The sequence below is a fragment of the Clinocottus analis genome, unplaced genomic scaffold, assembly GCF_023055335.1.
Source record: "Clinocottus analis isolate CAN_PGR_092001 unplaced genomic scaffold, fCliAna1.0.p SCAF_14, whole genome shotgun sequence".
Lineage (NCBI taxonomy): Eukaryota > Metazoa > Chordata > Actinopteri > Perciformes > Cottidae > Clinocottus > Clinocottus analis.
Window position 1 is genome coordinate 11,239,897 of NW_027175865.1, and position 21,401 is coordinate 11,261,297.

Here is a 21,401-nt window from a genome sequence, read left to right on the forward strand (position 1 = left end):
CTGGGTCTCTGTTGGTGAACTGCTGTCATTGTTCTGCCAGAAGACAATATTCTTCTTTGTCGATCACCAGGACACCAGAGGATCTGTGTCTGTACGATCACATGACCCTCAGTGCTGACAGTGTTTTCTATCTTCAGTCTCTTTTTATTGTTCTTTTATTTTTTCCGTCCCTACTGCTATTTCTATCCAGGTTTTTGTCTCCTCGCTGCCCATGACTCTCATCTGTGCCTCCCACATTATACTCAGACAGTACGACATTGAAGCCCCATTCGGTCAGAATAGCTTCACAGAGTAATTCAATAAAGCTATGCTGTTTTTCTGTCATCTGTTTCCATGACAATACCAAAGTCAGGGCCAACAAGAGGCCATGAAAACCTCATCATCAGCAATATTAGCAATAGTAATGATGATAATGGCGCTCTCGAAATGCCATGCCTGTTGTGATGATGATGGTAATGGCAACGATGGTCATTATGACTGCTTTGTGTTAACCTCCATCACAAAATAAATACACACACACACACAACTTACCAATGCAAACAATTTGACTCATTAATGCTATTTAATGTCATATATTTTCATATGGACGACTGCCTTGTATCACATGCCTTTTGTATCACGGCTGTCCTGCAGCTTTTGTTGATCTATGTGATACAGATGTTTAAAAGCACTTTTCAGATACATTTGGATTGTTTGACCACAGACATTTCTGCAATTAAATCCCCATAAAACTGTCTTAATTAACTATCATGTCAATAAGCCCTCAACTTTAATTTGTTGGATTTCTCCTTGGTGGTGTGGATACTGTAAATATGCAAAACTTCACATCCTGAATTTTTTAGATCATCTTCCTGACAGTTAAAATATTAAAATATCCAGCTATACTGTAGTTTTGCTGGAAGTATTTTAATAAGTAATGTATTACGCATTAATAATAACAATTGGGCCCCAAGATTTTTGAAATTGTATGTGTGTTTAACCCCCCCCCCCCCCCAGTGAGACATAGTGTTCATTAGGTAAACTCCTAAAATGCGTGCTTGACCTCTGATCCAATGCTAAAATAAATACATTTTAATAACAAACAAGTATTCTATAAAATGCCTTTACTGATGAATAAGCAAGTGTCCTGATGGAGGTGGACCTGCCCACAGAGCCCCAACCTGGCAACCCGAGAATTAAAATTCAATATTAATTTAAAGCATCAGAGCATGATTTACTGACCATTTATTACCACCTTGAATGTGTAATTTCTGCCAGAAAAAAATATGCTTGTTTGTTTACGTCGTGCATTTCAGTTTCTCTAAATCTGAAGGCTCGCGAGCGACTGCTTGGGCGGGTCACGTGATCAGTCAGCTGATCTTCAGCACATCCGCCTGACCCGCTACTGTTTACAAATCAGCAGACAGTGCGAGGCACAGCAGAATGAGGAGTCCAGCGTGATCGGAACAGGTACCTGAACCACACTCGGAGCCCACACCTGGCCACGACGACAGCGTGGCATTGCGTGCCCTAGCCTCTGTGTGTGTGTTTGTTTGTGTGTGTTTCTCGTGGCTTGCAGCAGCATCTGTGTGTCGGAAGTGAAGACGGGGCCCACGCTTCGGGGTCGGTTACAACTTGCTAACAGCCAGGTCACGTCACCATGTCTCACCTGCTTTCCCGGTCGCATATAATAGTGTCAAGTCAACACCGACAACCCGCGCGCGTCGTTGTGGGTTTATTGAACTCGCCGAGCCTTCATTTTGGCTTTAAAAAAAAAAAGATTTAGCCAACACAGGATACAAGCTAGCTTAGCGGTTGTCTGGCGCCTTGCCCTGCTTCGGTAATCCTTCTGCTTTTGCACAAAAGACGGACACTGCGTGCGTTTCTTAATCAAAATGACCGACGCATTGTCAGTGCTGCCTGTCACCAATGGCGCTAAAACGAGAGGCAAACGGTGCCGTCATCCCCCCCACTGCCCACCCCCCCTGATGCATTCAGGGCACTGCAGAGGTTTGGTGACGTTCAGCACTGGCTGGGTTGAGTTCACACAGCTCTGTCCACGAACCAGTCCAGTACAAATATATGTGCAGTGATCATTTGAGCTGAGTTTCTGCAGACTTTTGGGGGGATTAGAGGGGAAAAGCTTCTTGACGAGAGACACTGTCCCAAATGTGAAGTTGACCTGGCTATTGATATGGGAGACGAGGTGTGAGCTTTACTACACAAGTCTGCATTGAAAAGTAAAGTGTGAGGAAATAGGTTGTAGGTCAGTCTTTGGTGGGGGGATTTGTGCAAATTTCTGAGCGTTACTTCACGTTCAAATATTTCCCCTTTTGTTCTTCCTGCAATGCAGGTCTTCCCCTGGTTCAGCGAGTCCAAACCTTTGAGGTTTATTAGAATGAATGTACTTATGATCACTGGTTGCATAAGGCTGGGGCCTGTGAGCAGCTCTACTGAATAACAATTCTTCAGAGGCCACATGAGGTAAAGCATCCAGCATTGAAAAACAAAATAAGTTCATATTAGAATAAAGTCTGAAAATATCTTGTTTTTATATTACGCCTAGTTTTATCTTGTCACTCGGTCTATATTACTTATGTTTTACTTGTTAGGTCCCATCGAGGTACAAACAGGGACCGATCACATCACAAAAAAACAATAGACACTATTAGCACTTGTTAAAAGCAACAACATTGTTCTGTAAAAACTGCTTTTTGAAGTACCTACAAACATGTCTACACTAGAAGCCCAACAGGTCAGGATCCATGGACCTCGTTGTTGTATTCAGACGTGCATTTGTCAGGTTTAATCTCTCGTCATGTATTCGAAAATCTAATCAGTCAAGACCCAGAAAGTTCTGTGTTTTGCCACGGCTACGGTCATGTCCGTTCCCAGCCTGTTATGGAGCATGTGACTGAAAGCTCCGGGGCTCTTGCTGTGTGCTGAAGTAGAGACATGTGAGTTTGTTTAGCTGACTTGTTTCTCTTAGACGAAACTGCAATCTGCAGCTCTGACTGTAGCTGCCAGTGACGGCTCCCCTGTTTGAATATTCATCCTCGAAAGAGCTCTTGTACTGATTATTTTTCTGAATCTATTTAGCATAAGACTGCTTTGACAATGGCTCGTGAAAACACAGAGCAGGGTACTGGTTCATCAAATAACTTCATTTGTATGACTCAATACGAAATTGTAATTTCTAGACTGTCACCTGTCTATTTCAGTGGACCTCCAGTAATTTAATTAGATGCCTTGAAATAGAAATTCTGTTGTCCTTTTAGCAAAACATTTAATAGAGTTTAATCTGGGTTTAGTTTTAGAATAGTTTAGTCTTTGTGCCTTTTTGGCCAATAAGATTGAAGTGGGCTGAAGCTTTTTATTTGTCAGCTCAGCCTGAATGTGACATCTCTATCATGCGTTTGTTCAGCCGACGTATGAACAAAACCTTCCTCTTCATTTTGAAGAAGAGCTGAACCTTAATTCTGGCCACTGTGTTGAGGTGAATCCTCTTGCTGATCAGCTGATCTGAGGCACTGAAATATTCTCAGGGCCCAAAAGAATGTGACGCTCGGCTGGCTTTGATCAAAACCTTGGGGGAAAGTTTGAGGCTCAAACGTTGCGATATTTGTGGTCGCTTTTCGTTTTGAATGCGCGTTAAAGTAAAGGGAACTGAAATATTTTGTGTCGAACGTTTAGGATTGTTGAAGAAAGGGTTCAGGGCGAGGCTGTCACACTTTGCTATGCTTCCAGTTTGCGTCACACAGCCTGAAACTTTGCTGTTGCTCCTCTTGGAATCATGTTTGAGGCGATAACTTTGAAAAAGAAAGAAGTTGAGAAATCTTAATGTTTGTAACAAGATAATGCAATGGCTGCTGATCGGATTAAGCTTCTCAGGCTGCTGTTGTAAATCCCAGGAACACATCTTCAGAACAGATGGACGGAGTGTTATTTGTCTGTTGATTTATTTATGCATTTCATTATGTATTGATTTGATTATTTCATGAAAGATACGTGTTTTAAATTATTGAGGTGTCTCCAGGTGCTGTGCATTAAATTATGCAGAAGCTAATTTGCGTTGATTATTATGTAGTAAAGTTAGGATGCTGTTCGACTCTGGGAAGAAGTAATGAAGGCAGCAGGAGAATAAGAGAAGACTTGCTTCAGGCAAGACTGTGCTAACTCGGCAAGGCCTCTTTTGCCCGCATCATCTTTCATTTACCTTACAGAGGCTTCCACACACAAGACATGCCTCCTCTAAAGCAGAAGGGACAGTGAGAGATCTGAGGAGGCCTCTTCAGAAAGTTGAGAATTACTTTTTTATTTTGGGAAAAAAGGGACTAAGTGTAGAGGCCTGTAGGGAAAAATGTTACCTAAAAATATCTTTTGACACTTTGTGCAATGCAAATTTTATTCAGACGCTGATAATATGACTTTATATTCTGTGTGAGGTGAATAGTGTTATATTTGTAGTTGCTCAGGAGAGTTTGATAAATCTTTCATGGCACTCTTTCAAAGTCAATCTTAGACAACGGGCTATTGTTGGAGATACCTTCCGCTGTCTTTCCCTATAGTTGTGGATTAGTTACGATTATTTAATGGGATAATATCCTTTTTATGAAGGGAGGGAGAGAAAAACCCTCTGACTTAAAGAGAGCATTAGTCTTTGAGGAGAACAGATGTTTCCTAAGAAAACAGACACATACATTATGCATATAAAATTATTTCTGTTTTGATGGCGTGTGTAGCTGATTTATCGAGCTGTGTCCCATTCACACGGTTAATAGGTTTAAGAGATGCCTTTGTTGTGTTATTTCCACAATTAATAAAGCGAAAGGAAACATAATGCTCTGTGGAAGCGTGCTATTCTGTAGGCCTGTGTATTAGGCTAACCATATCCATAAATGTGGAATAATCCCAAGCCGGATAAAGAATGGAGGAAGAATTGTTTAACCTAGATAGTGATGTCTTACAGAGAAAGTTAAACTTTTCTCATAACTGCGTGTTGGCAGAGTGGCATTGGATCAGAGTTTACCTGCTACAAACTATCACAATGTGTTTTTTTTTAAGTGAACTATCCTGCTTTTGTCTGGAACATTTGAGCTTAAATGATGAATATATTTAAACATTTATGTCTCACAATCTCTTGAATTCTAGATTGATATTTTTGTCGAACTAAAATGTCGTAAAATAACAAAATAATTCCCATTATGATTGCCTGGAGATAAGGTGGCATTCTCATATATTTTGCTTTGCCCACAATCCAAAGATACTTACACATTTGAAAAGCTATAACCAGAGAATATGAATGAACAATAATCAAAATATTGTTGAGTAATTATCAGATGATGAACTGATTATTAGACCCATTGTTCCATCACTGTAGCCTAACTGTAAACCATTTACTGGTACATGGGTCCATGTGTTTCTTGCTGCTGAACTTCTGACTTGTTTGTCCTGTTTATTTCTAGTATAACCAGTTCTGGCCTGATTGGTTTGTTGTTGGACGTCTGTAACAATTAACAGCGTCGTAACAAAGGACTAACTAAAGATCTGTTGAAGTGTCAAAATGATGGGAAATTGCACCCTAAATCTGGTGACATAACTAACGCCAGTAAAGATAAAGTTGGCAAGCTCAGTGTTTCCAACTCTTCTTCAGTGACTGAAGCGAGAGGCCGGATCTCAAACCTCCCTATATTTAGTGTCAGCACTACAGCCCGTCACTTCTGACCTCCCTCCAAAGTCCTGCAACAGCCAAAGATTGTTTTCCTTGTCAGAGCTTTCGATTTGATTGCTATTACGATATATATATATATATATATATATATATATATATATATATATATATATATATATATATATATATATATGACCCTTAACAACCCTCACTTGAATATAAATATTAGTACAAACAAACAATTACTTCCATTAATTAGTAATCTGTTATCTACTGTTATGATTAGAAAATGTCATATGGTAAAAGGTTCTCGTAATATTTTATATGGTGATGTCTTCAAACTCATCGGCTCTCTTGTAGAAAACCTCCAAAATATACGATTATGCGAAGAAAAGCATCAAATTCAGACGCTGTAATGTTCAGCATTTTTCAAGCAAAAATGACAAACATGAGTTGATTTTTGACTTATGGAACTACAGTATTGAGGGAGTTAGATATTAAATATTTATGAAAGAGCTATTCTAAGCCATAAGGTGAGTTGACGCTCCACTACCTCGAGCTACATTGTGTTTAAAGTCATAACATGGTTGAAGTCCAGTGGATAGTTTGTACATGTTAGCTTTATGTTTCTCCTTCCCGTTTTCTTTGTTTCATTTTTAAAAGAGAAATATTTGCTTTTCATAAAATAAAATCACTTTTGTTCCTTTTAAAGACCATTTTCTTTGTTTCCCTGTGGGCTGAAGGTGTTTAATTCATTGTTTATTCTCCTGCAGAGTCATTCTTTTCTTCTGAGTCTTGGTGGAGAAGAATCAAGAGGCTGTAACAGTAAGTTCAGGGATTTAATAGTTCATCTTTATTCAATGTTAACAGCGGGGCAGACTTCAGTGATAGCAGTAGATAGATTTGGCTTTCAAGAGGTCAGAATAACATTCTTGCTCAAGAAGATTTAAGGGAACATTCTGCATCCTTTAACATCGACCTCCAGTCACTGTTGATGGTATATGTAGTCCATTGAAGGAATAATGTGCTATATTTACAGAGTTCTCTGGCTCGTGGGGCCGTACCGGTAGTGTCTATATGTACCCCTGCTCTCACTAATCTGCTAGCTGTTCTGTTGCACTAACCTGTGATTTAATTCCAGTTTCTTTCTTTTGTTCCTCCTCTCTGGTCTCGTATTACTTGCTCCAGATCCGGCTGGGTCGCGGCCATGCAGCACCCCAATTTCGAGACCTGCCACCCGCTCCAGACTGAGGAGCAGCAGGAGACGGGCTTTGACCCGCTCAATAATTTCAACAAGAACCGCAGCAGTACGTCAACTCTCACAGTAGATTAGACGCGGATTCAAACTCTTAAACGCAACCTGTGGCAAAGACATGTTTTAGATCCTTAACTTAAAACATGCTTCTGTTTATTTGGTCATTGACGCCAGCCTATATATATTTTGTTCAATCACTTCATAAAAGCAGTCAGTATTAATCTTAAAACTCTTCCACTCTGACCGGTAGGCGAGTCATAGAGTAGAAGAGGGAGTCACAATAACTTAAAGAGATGGAAACATAAGTTGGAGCTCATTGTGAGGTGTGAGTCACAGGCATGGTAGGCGACGCCCCCGGGCTGAGGGTGTTTTTGTGTTTTTTATGTTTACGTGTGAGGGAGAGAAGATGTCGAGGGCTGCATGTTGTGGAACTGATGAATATTCATGCTGAGTGTCCCTGTGGAATGATCTACTCCTGTAACTAATGTTGATAGACAGCTCTCCGACTTGAATGCATGTTCACCTGCAGGCCAAATTAGACTTATTACTGCCAATAAAGAGGAAGAGGAGCATGGTGCTTTACGCTCTGTCGTCACTTTCCCTGCTTCTGGCCCATTTTGCCTCACTGCATGGCAGAAGAAACAAGCCCTAAACATAACTGATTTGTAATTTGAAAGCAGTTAAGAGGCCAGTTCCTTATAATGGCAGTTATATTTTTGTTTATTAAGCTTAGAAAATTATTGATTTCTGGTTCCACTCCTTTGCACTGGTTGTTCACATCGCCCCCTTGTGGTTGTGTCCGTGTCTGCTTTAACAGGAGGCTCTCTTGACAGCAGCACTTACTCACAGTCTCAGTCAACCTTCCTCTCATACAGGTGAGTGTTTCCAGTATGTTCTTGTGTGGGTGTACCATAAACTCTTGGCCCTGCTCGCTGCTCCAGCCTCCTGGTTTACTGGCTGGATGACACATGAGATGGAATACTGTGCCCAATTTGGGTTGAGAAGCTCATAAATCTCCTCGTCCTCCGCCTCCCCTCCTCCGCACAGGAAAGAATGGGACGACTTGTTCCTCAACAGTAATTATCTGGCCAGGATCCGGCAGGCAGGCATCAATGGTCGACTGAGGAGCAGCCGCTTTCGGAGCGTGTGCTGGAAGGTAACTGCCAAGTGGTTCGAACGGTCCTATCGAATTTCATTAAAGTGGCTGTGGCAATTTCCCTGCCTCATAAAAGACAGCACTTTTGGCAGCTTGCAGACCTTTTGGAAACGACGGCCTCGAGTTTAGTTTTTGAAAGTGTCAATTGTCTGCATGCGTATGGCTTCTAAGAGCATGCACTAACCTGTGTGCTGGCTGTCTGCAGTTGTACCTTGAGGCTCTTCCAGAAGACAAGGCTCAGTGGATCAAAAAGACTAAGGAGCACCGGGCCCAGTATGAGAAGATCAAGGAGACGGTGAGAGCGCCTCCGTGTGGCCGTTTCCCCTCAGCATGACGAGAACATGCTGATACAGTCACCTGCACAAGTTGCAGTAGCTTTTTGTGATTCTGCAGCAATTTTTGGAGTATTATAGCTTCATAAATGGTCTCCAAGATTACATTTTTCTAGATATAGTGGTCAGAAATAACTATGTATTGGGTTTAATTAAAAATTATTGTGAGGAATTACTCGCTGTTTCACCTACCACCAACATTTAAAGCAAAACAGAACTCCTCACTGCTTACAGTTAGACATGGTTATGCATTTCTGGCAGTGTAGCTCTACTGATCACTGATCTGTGAATGGCTGTTATTGACATCTTTCTGGTGTTTTCTTTTCTTTTAATAATTTTGTTGTGTCACAGCACATCACCAACCCTCGCAAAGCTGCTAGCCAGCAGGATCTGGTTGTCAACAACCCGCTGTCACAGGATGAGGGGGTGAGTGTGTGTGCTTGTGTGTGACGGTGTGACGGTGTGACGGTCTGTGTCTCCTTTGTGTTGTTAGTTGGTTGCTACATATTTGCATGCAAAATGTGGCTCTAGTGCATTCCCTTCAGACTGTTGTTGCGATAATTATAAACCATTTCAGTCATTCATTAATGTTGATTCATTAACACATTTTTTAAAGTTATTAATTGCATAATCCAAAATCAATTCAATGGCTTCATAATTAAAGTGTTTAAAATATTTAAAAACTAATTAGGTTTTTCTTTTTTTTTCATCTCACTATTAATTTACCATTTATAGTTTCTGATTTGTTAATGACATGCCACACTGATAACATCAGAGTAAACAACAGCTTCTAGAGAAGTTCTTCAGACGTTTCCTGGAAAGGAATATGTGATTTAGTTACAAAGAAAATGGAGACTGTGTTCAATTCATTTTTAGTCAGAACAATAATGTTATTTTGAGGAAACTTAGAGACAGGAAGTTTAATGTAATCCAGCTGTTCTCTATCGATCAATTTTCCCTGTCAATCTGAGAATGGCTACTCTTTCTAGTGGTTGAGGTGTCACAGTGGCTCCCTGGATTCTGAATAGTGTTTGTTTGTGTATGTCTTGTTTGTATGTCTACGGTCCAGAGCCTGTGGAACAGGTTTTTCCAAGATAAAGAGCTGAAGGGGATGATCAAGCAGGACGTGTTGAGAACGTCAGTAACACCATCGTTTTTTTATTCTAATTATTATGTATTTTAAAAACATATATTTTCCTAACACCTGAAAACTTTCTGACTTTTAATTTCATATTTTATCAGGTTCCCAGAGATCCGTTACTTCCAGGACGACGACGTGAGAACCAAGCTGACTGACATTCTCTTCTGTTTTGCCAGAGAAAATGAGCAGTTACTGTATAAACAGGTACGCATGTTACATTGTCCCATCAGCCCATTCACAGAGCTTAAATGACTACATCAGTCACAAATGGACCATTGGTATATTTATTACTCATTCTACCTTGAAGATTTGAAAGAACAGAAAAACTTCTTGTTCAAGTAAATGGGCCACGTTCAATAACTGCAAAGTTATATCAAAACATCCACACACAACTCGCGCAAACTAATCCAAAGTCTCTTTTATCCAGTCGTACGTTCACTACTTCCCAAACACATGCATCTTTGCTAAAATTGTAATTTTAAACACTTTTAGACTCGTACGGACAAGTAGTGCACCTGCGCTACTTGTGTGAGCCTGTTTTGCTGTTGTTGAACATGGCCCCCATTTACTCTAATTCATTAATGCGTTTTTGAATTCTTTGTTTACTGTGGCGGCTGTGGATGTTAGAAAAACTAAGTTTGAAGGATTCAAGGTATGTTGTGAGTAATTAAGTTACAAATGGTCATTTTGTTGGTGTAGTATTCCTTTTAAGTGCAGTGTGTGTGTGTGTGTGTGTGTATGTGGGTGGGTGTCCTAATCATTACCAGTGTCTGTAACAGGTGCCAGCACATGAATGAACGCCCAGTAAAGCATCTTTTTTGCAAACTGGAAGTGACACATGGCCGGGCAGTGGCTAACAATATCTAAATTAAACCTGTCATCCCCGATTAGAAACCTCGTGCATCACTATTAAAGAACGACTGACCACAAATGAACCATCATTTCTCTTCCCCCCCCCCACCCTTTTTACGTCTTACACGCTCTTCTTCTCTGTCTGTAGGGGATGCACGAGTTGCTAGCTCCCATAGTGTTTGTGCTGCACTGTGACCATCAAGCCTTCCAGCATGCCAGCGAGACGGCCAGCCCCAGGTCACTTCCTCATAACCGTGAACTCTTTCAGTTGCCATAAACATGTTTTAAGACCTGTTTTGACCTCAGTATTCAGCTATAAGATCACTTTTTATTTTCCCACAGTGAGGAGATGAAGTGTCTGTTAAACCCAGAGTATCTCGAGCATGATGCCTAGTAAGTACTCTCCTAATATGGGACAAGTTACTCGTGTTCATGTTCAGAAATTTTATTACTTTTTAAATAACTGGAATTAACTTGCATGTCTGTTTCCATCTTACAATATATCCTCCCTTTGTTTGCTCATCATTTATCGATTTCTCTCTGTCTCCCCTACACACACACACACACACACACACACACACACACACACACACACACACACACACACACACACACACACACACACGCTCTCACACACGCTCACACACACACACACTCTCACACACGCTCTCACACACACCTCTCTCTGTCTCCAGTGCTTTATTCTCTCAGCTGATGGACACAGCAGAGCCGTGGTTCTCCAGCTATGAGAGGGAAGTGAGAAAGGTCAGTGTGAGCTGAAGAACTGCTTTTGAAATTGCGCTGTAATGACTGCACAGAAGACATGCCATTAAAGACAAAAGGCTATTCATCCTTTACGTTATAAACCTGGTTGATTGGACGACAGCTTTACGAGGATAACACCAAGTGTGATGAAATACTTGAGGAATGCTCTTTTTACAGTGCAGCCAAACAAACATATTTCTTTATAAAGAAGGCAGTCAATAGTAATTGCACTCGTGAGCTGATTTCATGCTGCTTTTATTTTTCCACACAACAGCAGGTCACAGTAAAGAGTTTATCGATAAGTTGGCGGAGAGCAGCACGTCTCCTGCAGCTCTTCATCTACCTGCTCACTGTGACGTCTGCTTCTTGTGCCATTAATCGCTGCCATATTTAAAATGGATTCACTGCAAACATACAAAATACCACATGTGACCCTTGTCTTGTTTGTGAACACATGTATGATGACTGATCATGGTTACAAATGCATGCATTTCTGTGGCTGCTTCACAATTAAAGCCATCCAATGGGTTGCCAGTTAATGGCTTTAATCTTGAGTTGCAGCAGTGGTAGGAAATAGTCGACGGCAATTTACTGTGAATCATTCAAACTTAGGAAGCCAATTTAAATCCAGCATGGGAAGGGCTGCCACTAATGATCTATACAGTGAGGTGATTACAGAATGTAGATACATTGAGTGGCTAATTACATAATGATGCTCCAGGGTAAGGACGAGATGCTGACCAGCATCCCGTTCGCTCGGCCCCAGGACTCGGGGCCGTCTGTTGCCATAGTGACCAAAGTCAACCGCATCCAGGACCTGCTGGTGAAGAAGAACGACATTGAACTGCACATGCACCTCAACCGGCTGGAGATCGCCCCGCAAATTTACGGCATGTCAGTATTTACACCTGTATCTCAAGGCGTCTGATGACCTTTGACCCTCTGCTGTACACATACAGTTACCCTGTTTCCCTCTGTTTGTGTGTCCGTCCGTCCCGCAGCCGGTGGGTACGTCTGTTGTTCGGCCGTGAGTTCCCGCTGCAGGACCTGCTGGTGATGTGGGATGCCCTCTTTGCTGACAGCATCACTCTGGACCTGGTCGACTACATCTTTGTGGCAATGCTGCTCTACATCCGAGACGCTCGTACGCTCCATTTATCACTGAAAAAAATCCAATAACGCCATGTGTTGTCTTTGAAGCATGTCATACCATAAGAAACACTTGACTGGAAGAATGTGATTTACTCCGCCTCATTGAATCAGATGGAGTCGTATTTTGCTGCTATACTAGATGGCGTTTTAAGCTCTAATGTTGGCAAACATCCCGTATTGTCCCTGCTTACTGTAAGTGTCTTTAAGTAAGACATTCAATCCCTGCTGTTGTAGAACCGACGCTCGCCAAGGAACTACATGCATACAACCATTCAAAAGACTTTTCAATCAACCTGAACTTTCAATTTTATATCAAAGCAAACTTCATGAAGGAAAACTGAAAAATAATTTCTTAAGTTGCAAACACTGAACACAAAAGACAGTGACGATGTTGATCAGTAGCGCTGCAGTACTTTTATAGCGACTGTAGGTGTCCTTGGAATAAATGGGAAGCTGTTCACCAGAGAGGTGCTTTTCTGAAGTGCACCCCGAAGGTACGAGAGAAGCTAGAATTGTTAGGAATGCTCGATCACTTGATTGTGCGCTGGGTGACGTATGATGCAGCTGTGGGACCCGCCTCTCGGTGTTTGCTAGGTTTTATGGCAACTTTGTGCGAAATATTAGTTATCTTAATCAGGTTTAAGAAACCTTTTTTGTCACGGACAAATTTCATAATGTATTTGACAATAACATGCTATGTTTGACTGAATTCTGAGGTTTTACAGAATCACTAATACTGCATGTTTTTGTCCGTTTCAGTCATTGCTAGTAACTTCCAGACCTGCCTTGGCTTGCTAATGCACTACCCTCCACTAGGAGACATCAACTCCCTGCTGCAAAAGGCTCTATTCCTCCGAGATCCTAAAGTAAGCAAACCACACTACCAGAAGTAGTGAGAACATCCTTGTTCTGTTGTTAATGTCCATGCTGATTTAGTTTCCATGATCAACAGCGATGTGGTTTAGGGTTGTTACTTTTCAATTTCACCGAAATTTCCTTTTGTGGTATGTTAAACACTTTCATAGTGCCTGACTGGTCACAAGTTAAAATGGAGAAGAGAAAGGGAGGATTATTCAGATCTCATCACAGGCGGTACCGTTTTTGCGTATTTGCAGAAGTGAACACTTACTCACACAAAACACTGGAATGAATTCTCTGAACATCATGTGTAGTAAAGACCAAAAAGTATTTTTGCCCTGTGAAAAAATGCTTAGTCGACAAAGATGCTGCAAATGTTTCAGTGTCACACACTTTAGTGGGTACAGGATTTTAAGGCACTTACTGTAAATACAGTATCTATCTATCTATCTATCTCTCTATCTCTCTATCTCTCTATCTCTCTCTCTCTCTCTCTCTCTCTCTCTCTCTCTCTCTCTCTCTCTCTCTCTCTCTCTCTCTCTCTCTCTCTCTCTCTCTCTCTCTCTCTCTCTCTCTCTATAGATATATATCTCAGAAACTGTGTATGTATATACACACACACACACACAGTGTGACATGCAAATAAAGCTTTCTATATCTTGTTAGAAACATTTCAACACATAGGCCGCAATCACACTGTGACCAGAACATTTGAAGCAACACATTCTGCAACACTTTGAAACCTCAACCACAATGCTCAGTACTGTAGGAAGACACGGCTACCTCAAAAACATTCTCCCCAGATACATTGGTATGAATATCTAGTGGGAACCAGACCGATCATTTAAGTCCTCATGATATAAATAAAGCCGTTACTGATATGTGTTACTCTCAGTGCTACAAAATGTCTGTTCTGTTGCAGTGTCTTGGATAGTGGATCAAGAACGACTACTAGAATATACAATATGGGCTAGCGTTTATTCAATGCCAACCATGAGTTGGACACAATAAAAGACTAAAGCTGGTTCAAAGGAGACATTTGACCAAATGATACTTTTTTTGACTTTAGTTTGCTTAATCAAGGCAGCTAAAGGATAAAAGGATAAGTTAAAGGATTATTATTGTATGCAGATATAATTTTTTGTCGATCACAATAATTCATTTGAATATAGAATTACAAACTGGGAAATGCCCCAAAAGAACATAGTGACTCTAAACATGAAGAAATGCTGTTTCCAAGTTAAAGTAACTGCTTCTTATTACAATAATGTAATTAATATGTGTAATGTTCAACAGTAGTGAAAACAAGAATTGGTGTCGACACCTTAAGAACTTCTACTTCCTTGGTTAATGTTAAAATATGCTAAAGTGTAAAAATTTGTATTCAGGAAGTCACACACACACACACACACACACTCACTCTCTCTCTCTCTCTCTCTCTCTCTCTCTCTCTCTCTCTCTCTCTCTCTCTCTCTCTCTCTCTCTCTCTCTCTCTCTCTCTCTCTCTCTCTCTCTCTCTCTCTCTCTCTCTCTCTCTCTCTCTCTCTCTCTCTCTCTCTCTCTCCTTTTATACGAAAACTATGTTTTGATATGTATTTATGTGAACTCCAACGATACAGCCTCTTTGACCTCAGATATCACCACCGTCCTGCTTCCACCAAATTCACTGACTCAGTACTGTATTAAAACACAATCCACCACACTCCTGCCCACTCCTCTTTTGGGATAAAATATCCAGGGAGGTGCTGATTCAACGTGACAGAGTTCCCCCCAGGTGAAAGACGATGTCACAGCAGGTCCGCATCACGCTGCACCTGGGGCAGGGGGCATCATCCTTGATGACAAGAGGGCAAAAAGGAGGCAGGGAAGATGCTCGTTGCTCATATGTACTGACTCGGAGACATCAAGGCACTCATATTTGCTTGTTTATGTAGTCATGCGTGTTGATGTGTTTCCTCTGTTTATCATGCTCATTAGAGACATGTCTTTCTGAAAGAATAAGAAGAAAATGTTTATTCTGTTCCTATTATGTATCTAATATGTGTATATATATCTGTATATGTATATTATAGAACTATCCGCGACCGGTCAACTACCAGTTCCAGCAGAACCTGGATTACTATAAAACAAGAGGAGCTGACCTGATGAACAAGACACGGTAAAACACACAGACACAATCGTTCTTTTCCCAAAGAAAAGAAAAAAACTCAGTGTAACCTTTTTTTAATCGTCCACTTTTAGCAGAAAATTATTTGGTTGGAGTTTCAATTTGTTTATGAAACATTAATCCTCTTGGTGACCTTTCAAGCGGCTGTAAAAAAAAAAAGTAATTTCATCCTTCATGGAGAACAGAGGTGGGTTTTTATTGGGCCATTACAGATTTCACAGATCATCACTTTTCACATCGGCAAAAGTACTAAAATATAGATAAAAACTTCTAAAATCACCTCACTAACCATTCATATGTTTCAAACCGGTGTGTATTCAAAATACCTCTGAAGACACTGCTTGAACTGCAACAGTTGTCACAAATTGTTGGTTTGCGGACTTTGACCCGCGTGATGAATCGGCCTTGTGCTTGTTTGTTAGTCAGGAAACTACCACAGGAATTGAGACCGTTCTGATCTTTTTAGCACATGCAAGAACAGGGTGCTCTGTGACTTTAGCGCGCGAGATAACACGCTTCTGAATGCATGAAGGCATCGGTCTCACATAACCTTTTTTGTGGTGTCAGTGCTAGTACAAGTACCCAACATTTCTGGATAAAAGCGTTCTTTCTGCAGGTGTTTTTTTTATTTATTTTTTATTCACCTCAAAATACTTCTGTCTTTCCAGCTCTGGCCCCAGTACAAAAACGGCCCCGCTCAACATCAACAAGGTCTCCAGCAGCCTGCTGAGCTTCGGCAGGAAGCTCATCTCTCCGGCAATATCAGGCGGGTCTGGCGGCATCTCGCCGATCAACAGCGAGGTACATTCCTCCTCGTCCTCCTCGTCAACTTCCCCCGCGTCGGCACCAGCGCCCGCCCTGCCTCACCCGCTGGCTGAGCCCCCGTCAGGCCAAGCCCCTCCGCAGCCCCAGAGCCACGCCCAGACTCAGCACTACCGCCTGCTCAAGTCCGAGAGCATGCCCGTCCACCTCAGCAAAGGTGAGCAGCAGGGGACACACATTTGCACTTTTGTTCGCTGGTATGTCAATTATGGATTAGCTCCATGTACAGATGTAACACTAGTGCAGATTATCTAAATATCTGCAAATGGTGGTTAGTGTGGGTGTGGCAGCAGCTTTGACTCTCCTATCTGTTAGATGTAGTTTCAGGTGGAGTCTCTCAGGACTCTCTCCCAGGCCAGACTCACACTGACACACAAGGTAACTGCTACCACGGCAAAGGCTTGTGTGATAACCTTCCCTCTCGTCCATTATTGTGTCGCCGTTGCATGTCTGCACACAAAGTTATTCATTCACTGTTCCTGCTGCTTTACCAGCAGCTAGCTTGGTCCATGCTGTAGTAAATGGTTGTTAGTGTCTGGAGCTTGTAATTGTCAACTTCAACCAGCAGAGGGAGATCACAGCTCTCCACATCTGTGGAAATTAAACTGATAACATAAATGTTATGGTCGTGTTGTGGCATCTGCTGTCAGCATTACTTTGAACACTCAAGAGCTTGTAGTGCGTGTGTCCAAGACACGGTTTGTGTAAATGTCGTTGTGTGTCATGTGTTTGAAAGTTTGCATGTTTCTCTGCCTATGCCGAGAAACATACAAAGAAACATGGTTTCCTCTCTGCAATAGAGGCTTTGAATCATGTTTAATTATAGTTACTTAATTCATATAATAATGTGTATATATATATAATTAAATAAATGTGCATTTAAATGATTCATTATTGAACACCATTCACAGAGCAACAGCAGGAGCATTGATTGGCAAGCTGTCTTGTGTTGGCGGGGAGCGTGGAGAGTCCAGCCAATCAACGCTCCTGCTGCTGCTCTGTGGGTTGGAGCTCTTTTATGTTTCAGGTGGCACACTGGTGACACGTCTTTATATTTTATTATTTTATAAGTCAAAGCCAATACTAATTTGATACTGTAAATATAAAAGCTGAAGACAAAATAAATGTAAAAGGAATTGCAAAAAAATTCTGTTTTTATATTTTAGTTATTAATGCTTTATTTAAATGCAAAGGTAATAAATCCAATTATTCTTGCTTTTTTACAATTCCTTTAATTATTCCAATTATTGCACGACCGAGGCGTCATATTCTTATTGTATCCTTCTACTCCTTAAATCAACCTACGTATGAGACGTATTGATTCCAAGGTCACAAATGAACATCCATGCTCAAGCAACATTGTACTGTTATAAAAATACATGACAACTTGAGATGATCCATTTTGATGTATCTAATGAAAGCTGGTCACATATTATATTGTGTTTTTTTTTTTTTTTTTTTTTTTTAATATTTTGTCTTCTCTACTCCCTCTTTCTCAGGCCAAAGCTCCAGGACAGTTAGCTCCTCCCCCAGCATAGAAAGCCTCTCAGGTGGGCGTCCTCAATCCACAGCCTCCCCACCTCTTCTCCCCTCCAGAGGGAGTGATGTTGGCACTTCATCTCCGCCCCTCTCCTCCACCAAGAAGGATTCATTCTTCAACATCACTCGCTCTCGCTCCCACAGCAAGACCATGGGCAAGAAAGAGTCGGTGAGCAGTTCGGCCTGCAGTCTGTTCTCGTAAACGCTCAACGTCTGCATGTCTGAGCCTCTGTTTGTCTCACTTCTTAATCTTCTCTTCCAGTTACAACCCTACCTCTTCTGCGGGTTTCTTGACTCTCTACTTAATAAGCTTCTCTTTGTTACCCTCTGCTTTTGCAACAGGAGGAGGACCTGGAAGCTCAGGTGTCATTCCTGCAGGGCCAGATCAACGATTTGGAGGCCATGAGCAAATACTGTGCCAGGATGATGAACACTCACATCTGTGAGTACAGTACATGATCCTTTCCAGCATTTATTAATATTTAATATACAAAAAACGTGTTAGCTTTTATATGCCTTTATTTAGATTAGATTGGGACTTCTGATGATACTACGAAATACATAACATTTTAGACAAATGGGGAGTTTGGGAGATGCAGCTCAAGATTTTAAGGCATGTTACAAATGTGTTACAGTAATCCCTTCAACTAATTATTGTTATATGTCCACAGGTAATATCCAAGAAGTGATTCTCCAAGAACACCTGCAGAAGGAGGATGAGGTCCTGGTGTCACTGGCTGGACTCAAACAGGTGAGTCTGTTTTTGTACTTGAGCAGAGAAGATAGTATCTCTCTGTTTTTCTATCACATTGACGTTTACCGGATCCTGTCAGGTCAAAGACATCCTAAAGGGAGCGCTGCGCTTCAACCAAAGCCAGCTGGAGGCCGAGGAGAACGAGGTGATCGCCATCGCTGATGATCACTACACCTCCACAGCCGCCGCTGAAACTGCTCTCAGTGACAACAATCCCCACGTTGAGCTCCACCAACAAGGAAACCGCAGACCGAGCCGGGACTCTGATCTGGACGGGAGGATAGTGAACACAGATGAGAAGGAAGAAGAGGAAGAGCCGGCGATGGCCCCACCCGAGCAACCGGTTAATTTACGATAATTCATCTTTTAGCCTGCTGGTATTAGAGTTCTGCACTGTCGGCATCTTTCAGTATTCACTATAGCGCTCCGTTCAGACGGGATTAGTTTTCAGTTGTTTGGTCTTATTATTTGACCTTTTTGATCCAGCGTTCTGTATCTTTTAAATCTGATCATTTTCATGCCAACAAATTGTACCGTGTGCGAAAATGAGCTGATATTTGTACCAGAATTGTATTCTTTGCAGGATTAGGCCGCTTAAGCCGTCCATAAGGAATGAATCACCCAAAGTTATGCTGCTACATACAGCAACTCAATTATTGCATTTGACTACATTGAGCTTTAGGGCCAAAGACGCTGCAGATAGTTGGTTGATGTACACATATTCTAATCTACATCCATTTACGGCACTGGATTAAGTAATGTAAATAATTAGTTTCTACTTGCACCCGGGTGAGAAGAGTCACACAGCAGCTATACGCCTGTTTACACCTGGCCCCCTTATCCCCTGCCTAGTTGTATAAAGAGCGACAAAGGTTATCCAGGGAGGAGGTCGTGGTGGATGGGAAGGTCAAACGGCAGACTGAGGTGTGTGTCATGTGAGCAACCTTTTTTTTTAGCCTTGACTGACTTGTTTTCAGTTGCGGTTTGGTTAGGTTGAGGCAACAAAACTTTTCAAATAGCATTGTTGGCTACTAATTCCAGCAATAACTTCAAGTGAGGGTGGAGGGTGGGGGAGGGGTGCAGAGTTTTCCGCAAACACAAGAAAAAGGCACAGGCGACCCTTACCGTCTCTCATGTGCAGGTGGCGTCCTGCCTTGGCTCCGAGGGTAAGAACTGGGACGACTACATCCTTGTGTGCCAAGACGGAGACGTGGCTGCTGCCGGTGGTGGAGGAAAGGCTGCAGCCGAACGCACCCCTCCGATCAGGCGAGGTCGCGGCTCGGTGCGACTGGAGCCTGAGGGTGCGGCCGGGACCTTCCATGACCCCCTGATGGCCGGCACCACCTCGGGCTCTTCCAGCCCAGACGATGGCTCCACCCACAGCAAGGACTCTGACTTCACCATTGTTAATCCAAACGACCTGTGAACGAGCCAATCACTCCTCCCTTTGCTCCTCTTTATACCTGTGTCATTTTCCGTTCACAGGATATGATTTAAAAGATAAATAAAACTGACATGGGATTAGAGGGTAGAATCTGCAGTTTTTGGTGGAGCACTGCCGGAGCTGCTGTAAAAAATTGCACATTTGAACTGTGACACTTCCAGTCGTAAATACCTTATACTCTGTCTCTTTACCTGTCATCTGTGCCACCTCAGCCTTGTCTAAGCTGATGCTGTATGCTATGTCACGTACCTAATGCCTGTCTCCTCAATATGTTGGGTTCCTGTCACACATGATATTCAATTGTAGCACCCTACTCTACCAGAGAGGGTGCCATTGTACTGCTTACCCTGTCACTACATGATCACTCTGTTGGACCTCAAACTGCAATTTCTATACAAGGGAGGACTCTCTCCTACCGAGATTACTGTAATGATTGGGAGTGTGATACTCTGATTCTTCTGAATGTGGAGATCTGGCCATACCTCTGCCTGTGTCTGTATATGTCTATGTCCTTACAGAGGAAGCTCTCTTCTCTGATACTCAAAGAAAAGGATGACTTCCTCCTTATCGAGGGCAGTGTTCTCCCCCTCCTGAACCAGTGCCTCTGACCATTATTTGTCTCTCAACCAAACAAAACCTGACTCTGTGATCGTATTGTTTCCGTTAGCTTTCGTTCTTTTTATTTTAAAGAATACTTTTAACCCTTAGTTTAAATTCCTTCATGAAAAATGATTAAATCATGGGGTAAGTATTTTTTGTCTTCCTTTTTTTAAAAATTGATTCCAATGTGGACATTTTAATGTGTTAATTGACAGTTTGCTTTTCTCACATTATAACTGAGTTCTCGTGTCCTGTGGAAACCATGTAAAGCAGCGCACGCAAAGAATGTCCCTCGAGCTGCCCATTCAGCATCATTAACTCAAGGCCAATAAAACTACATTGCTCTTAATACAAACTGAAGTTTGTAATGCTGTGCTTCCTTTGAAGATAATGTAAACTTGTAGGTGTGAAGAGCAGTCCTACAAAGTTACATTATTTCAATACTACTATCAAGCAAATGGAAGGTGTTGAGGTTTGAGAAAAAGCATTACTCTTGTTAGAGAGGACCAAAAACTAACAAACTGATCAGAACAAAACCAAATCAACTCAACTGTATTTCTCTTCTGCCACTCGAGACGTGACTGAGTATGGAGACTGACGGCTGATTGATTCAATATTTCTCCAATGTATCTAGCAGGAATATAGTTGGATATAAATGGTGTGTGTTGTTGCTTGAGGCAATTCATAAACAGCTATTGTCAGTCATCTGTTTTATTTCTTATTCTTTCTTATTAAATATGATACAACTGATCACAAAGTCCATAATTCCTATAATTGTAGTCAGACGCTAGATCCAAATGTCACAGAAATGGATAATTTAGTGTTTCCTAAAGTGTTGTTTGTTTGTTTTTTACTTTACCTGTCATGTTGCATGTTAAGAAAAAATCATTTTATTCATCTCACACTTAAAAAAT

The 21,401-nt window shown here is 41.6% G+C and overlaps 1 protein-coding gene across 3 annotated transcripts; it reads left to right on the forward strand.

Annotated features, from left to right (window-relative positions):
* Window positions 1-1,362: 1,362 nt before the first annotated feature.
* On the forward strand, window positions 1,363-21,180 carry tbc1d5 (TBC1 domain family, member 5). 3 transcript variants are annotated; one of them, XM_068575542.1, is made up of 23 exons: window positions 1,363-1,449; window positions 6,424-6,475; window positions 6,839-6,957; window positions 7,723-7,780; window positions 7,953-8,061; window positions 8,267-8,356; window positions 8,745-8,819; window positions 9,463-9,530; window positions 9,636-9,738; window positions 10,535-10,623; window positions 10,729-10,779; window positions 11,082-11,151; window positions 11,873-12,045; window positions 12,153-12,295; window positions 13,063-13,169; window positions 15,234-15,319; window positions 15,997-16,307; window positions 16,466-16,528; window positions 17,650-17,858; window positions 18,032-18,131; window positions 18,361-18,440; window positions 18,523-18,786; window positions 19,585-21,180. In XM_068575542.1, exons 3-23 carry the CDS (start codon window positions 6,858-6,860, stop codon window positions 19,867-19,869), a joined length of 2,634 nt encoding a protein of 877 aa, XP_068431643.1. In that variant the 5' UTR covers window positions 1,363-1,449; window positions 6,424-6,475; window positions 6,839-6,857; the 3' UTR covers window positions 19,870-21,180. The 3 variants fall into 3 exon arrangements, with proteins under 3 accessions (XP_068431643.1, XP_068431645.1, XP_068431644.1); XM_068575544.1 differs by lacking the exon at window positions 16,466-16,528 and having other exon boundaries at window positions 19,585-21,179; XM_068575543.1 differs by lacking the exons at window positions 1,363-1,449; window positions 6,424-6,475 and having other exon boundaries at window positions 6,820-6,957.
* Window positions 21,181-21,401: the final 221 nt, after the last annotated feature.

Excerpts from the sequence above, each read along its gene's own strand:
- tbc1d5 (XM_068575542.1), top strand. The coding sequence starts at position 6,858 with ATGCAGCACCCCAATTTCGAGACCTGCCACCCGCTCCAGACTGAGGAG. Across the intron at positions 11,152-11,872 it reads ATGAGAGGGAAGTGAGAAAG|GGTAAGGACGAGATGCTGAC; the intron begins GTCAGTGTGAGC and ends ATGATGCTCCAG. Across the intron at positions 18,441-18,522 it reads CACTGGCTGGACTCAAACAG|GTCAAAGACATCCTAAAGGG; the intron begins GTGAGTCTGTTT and ends GGATCCTGTCAG.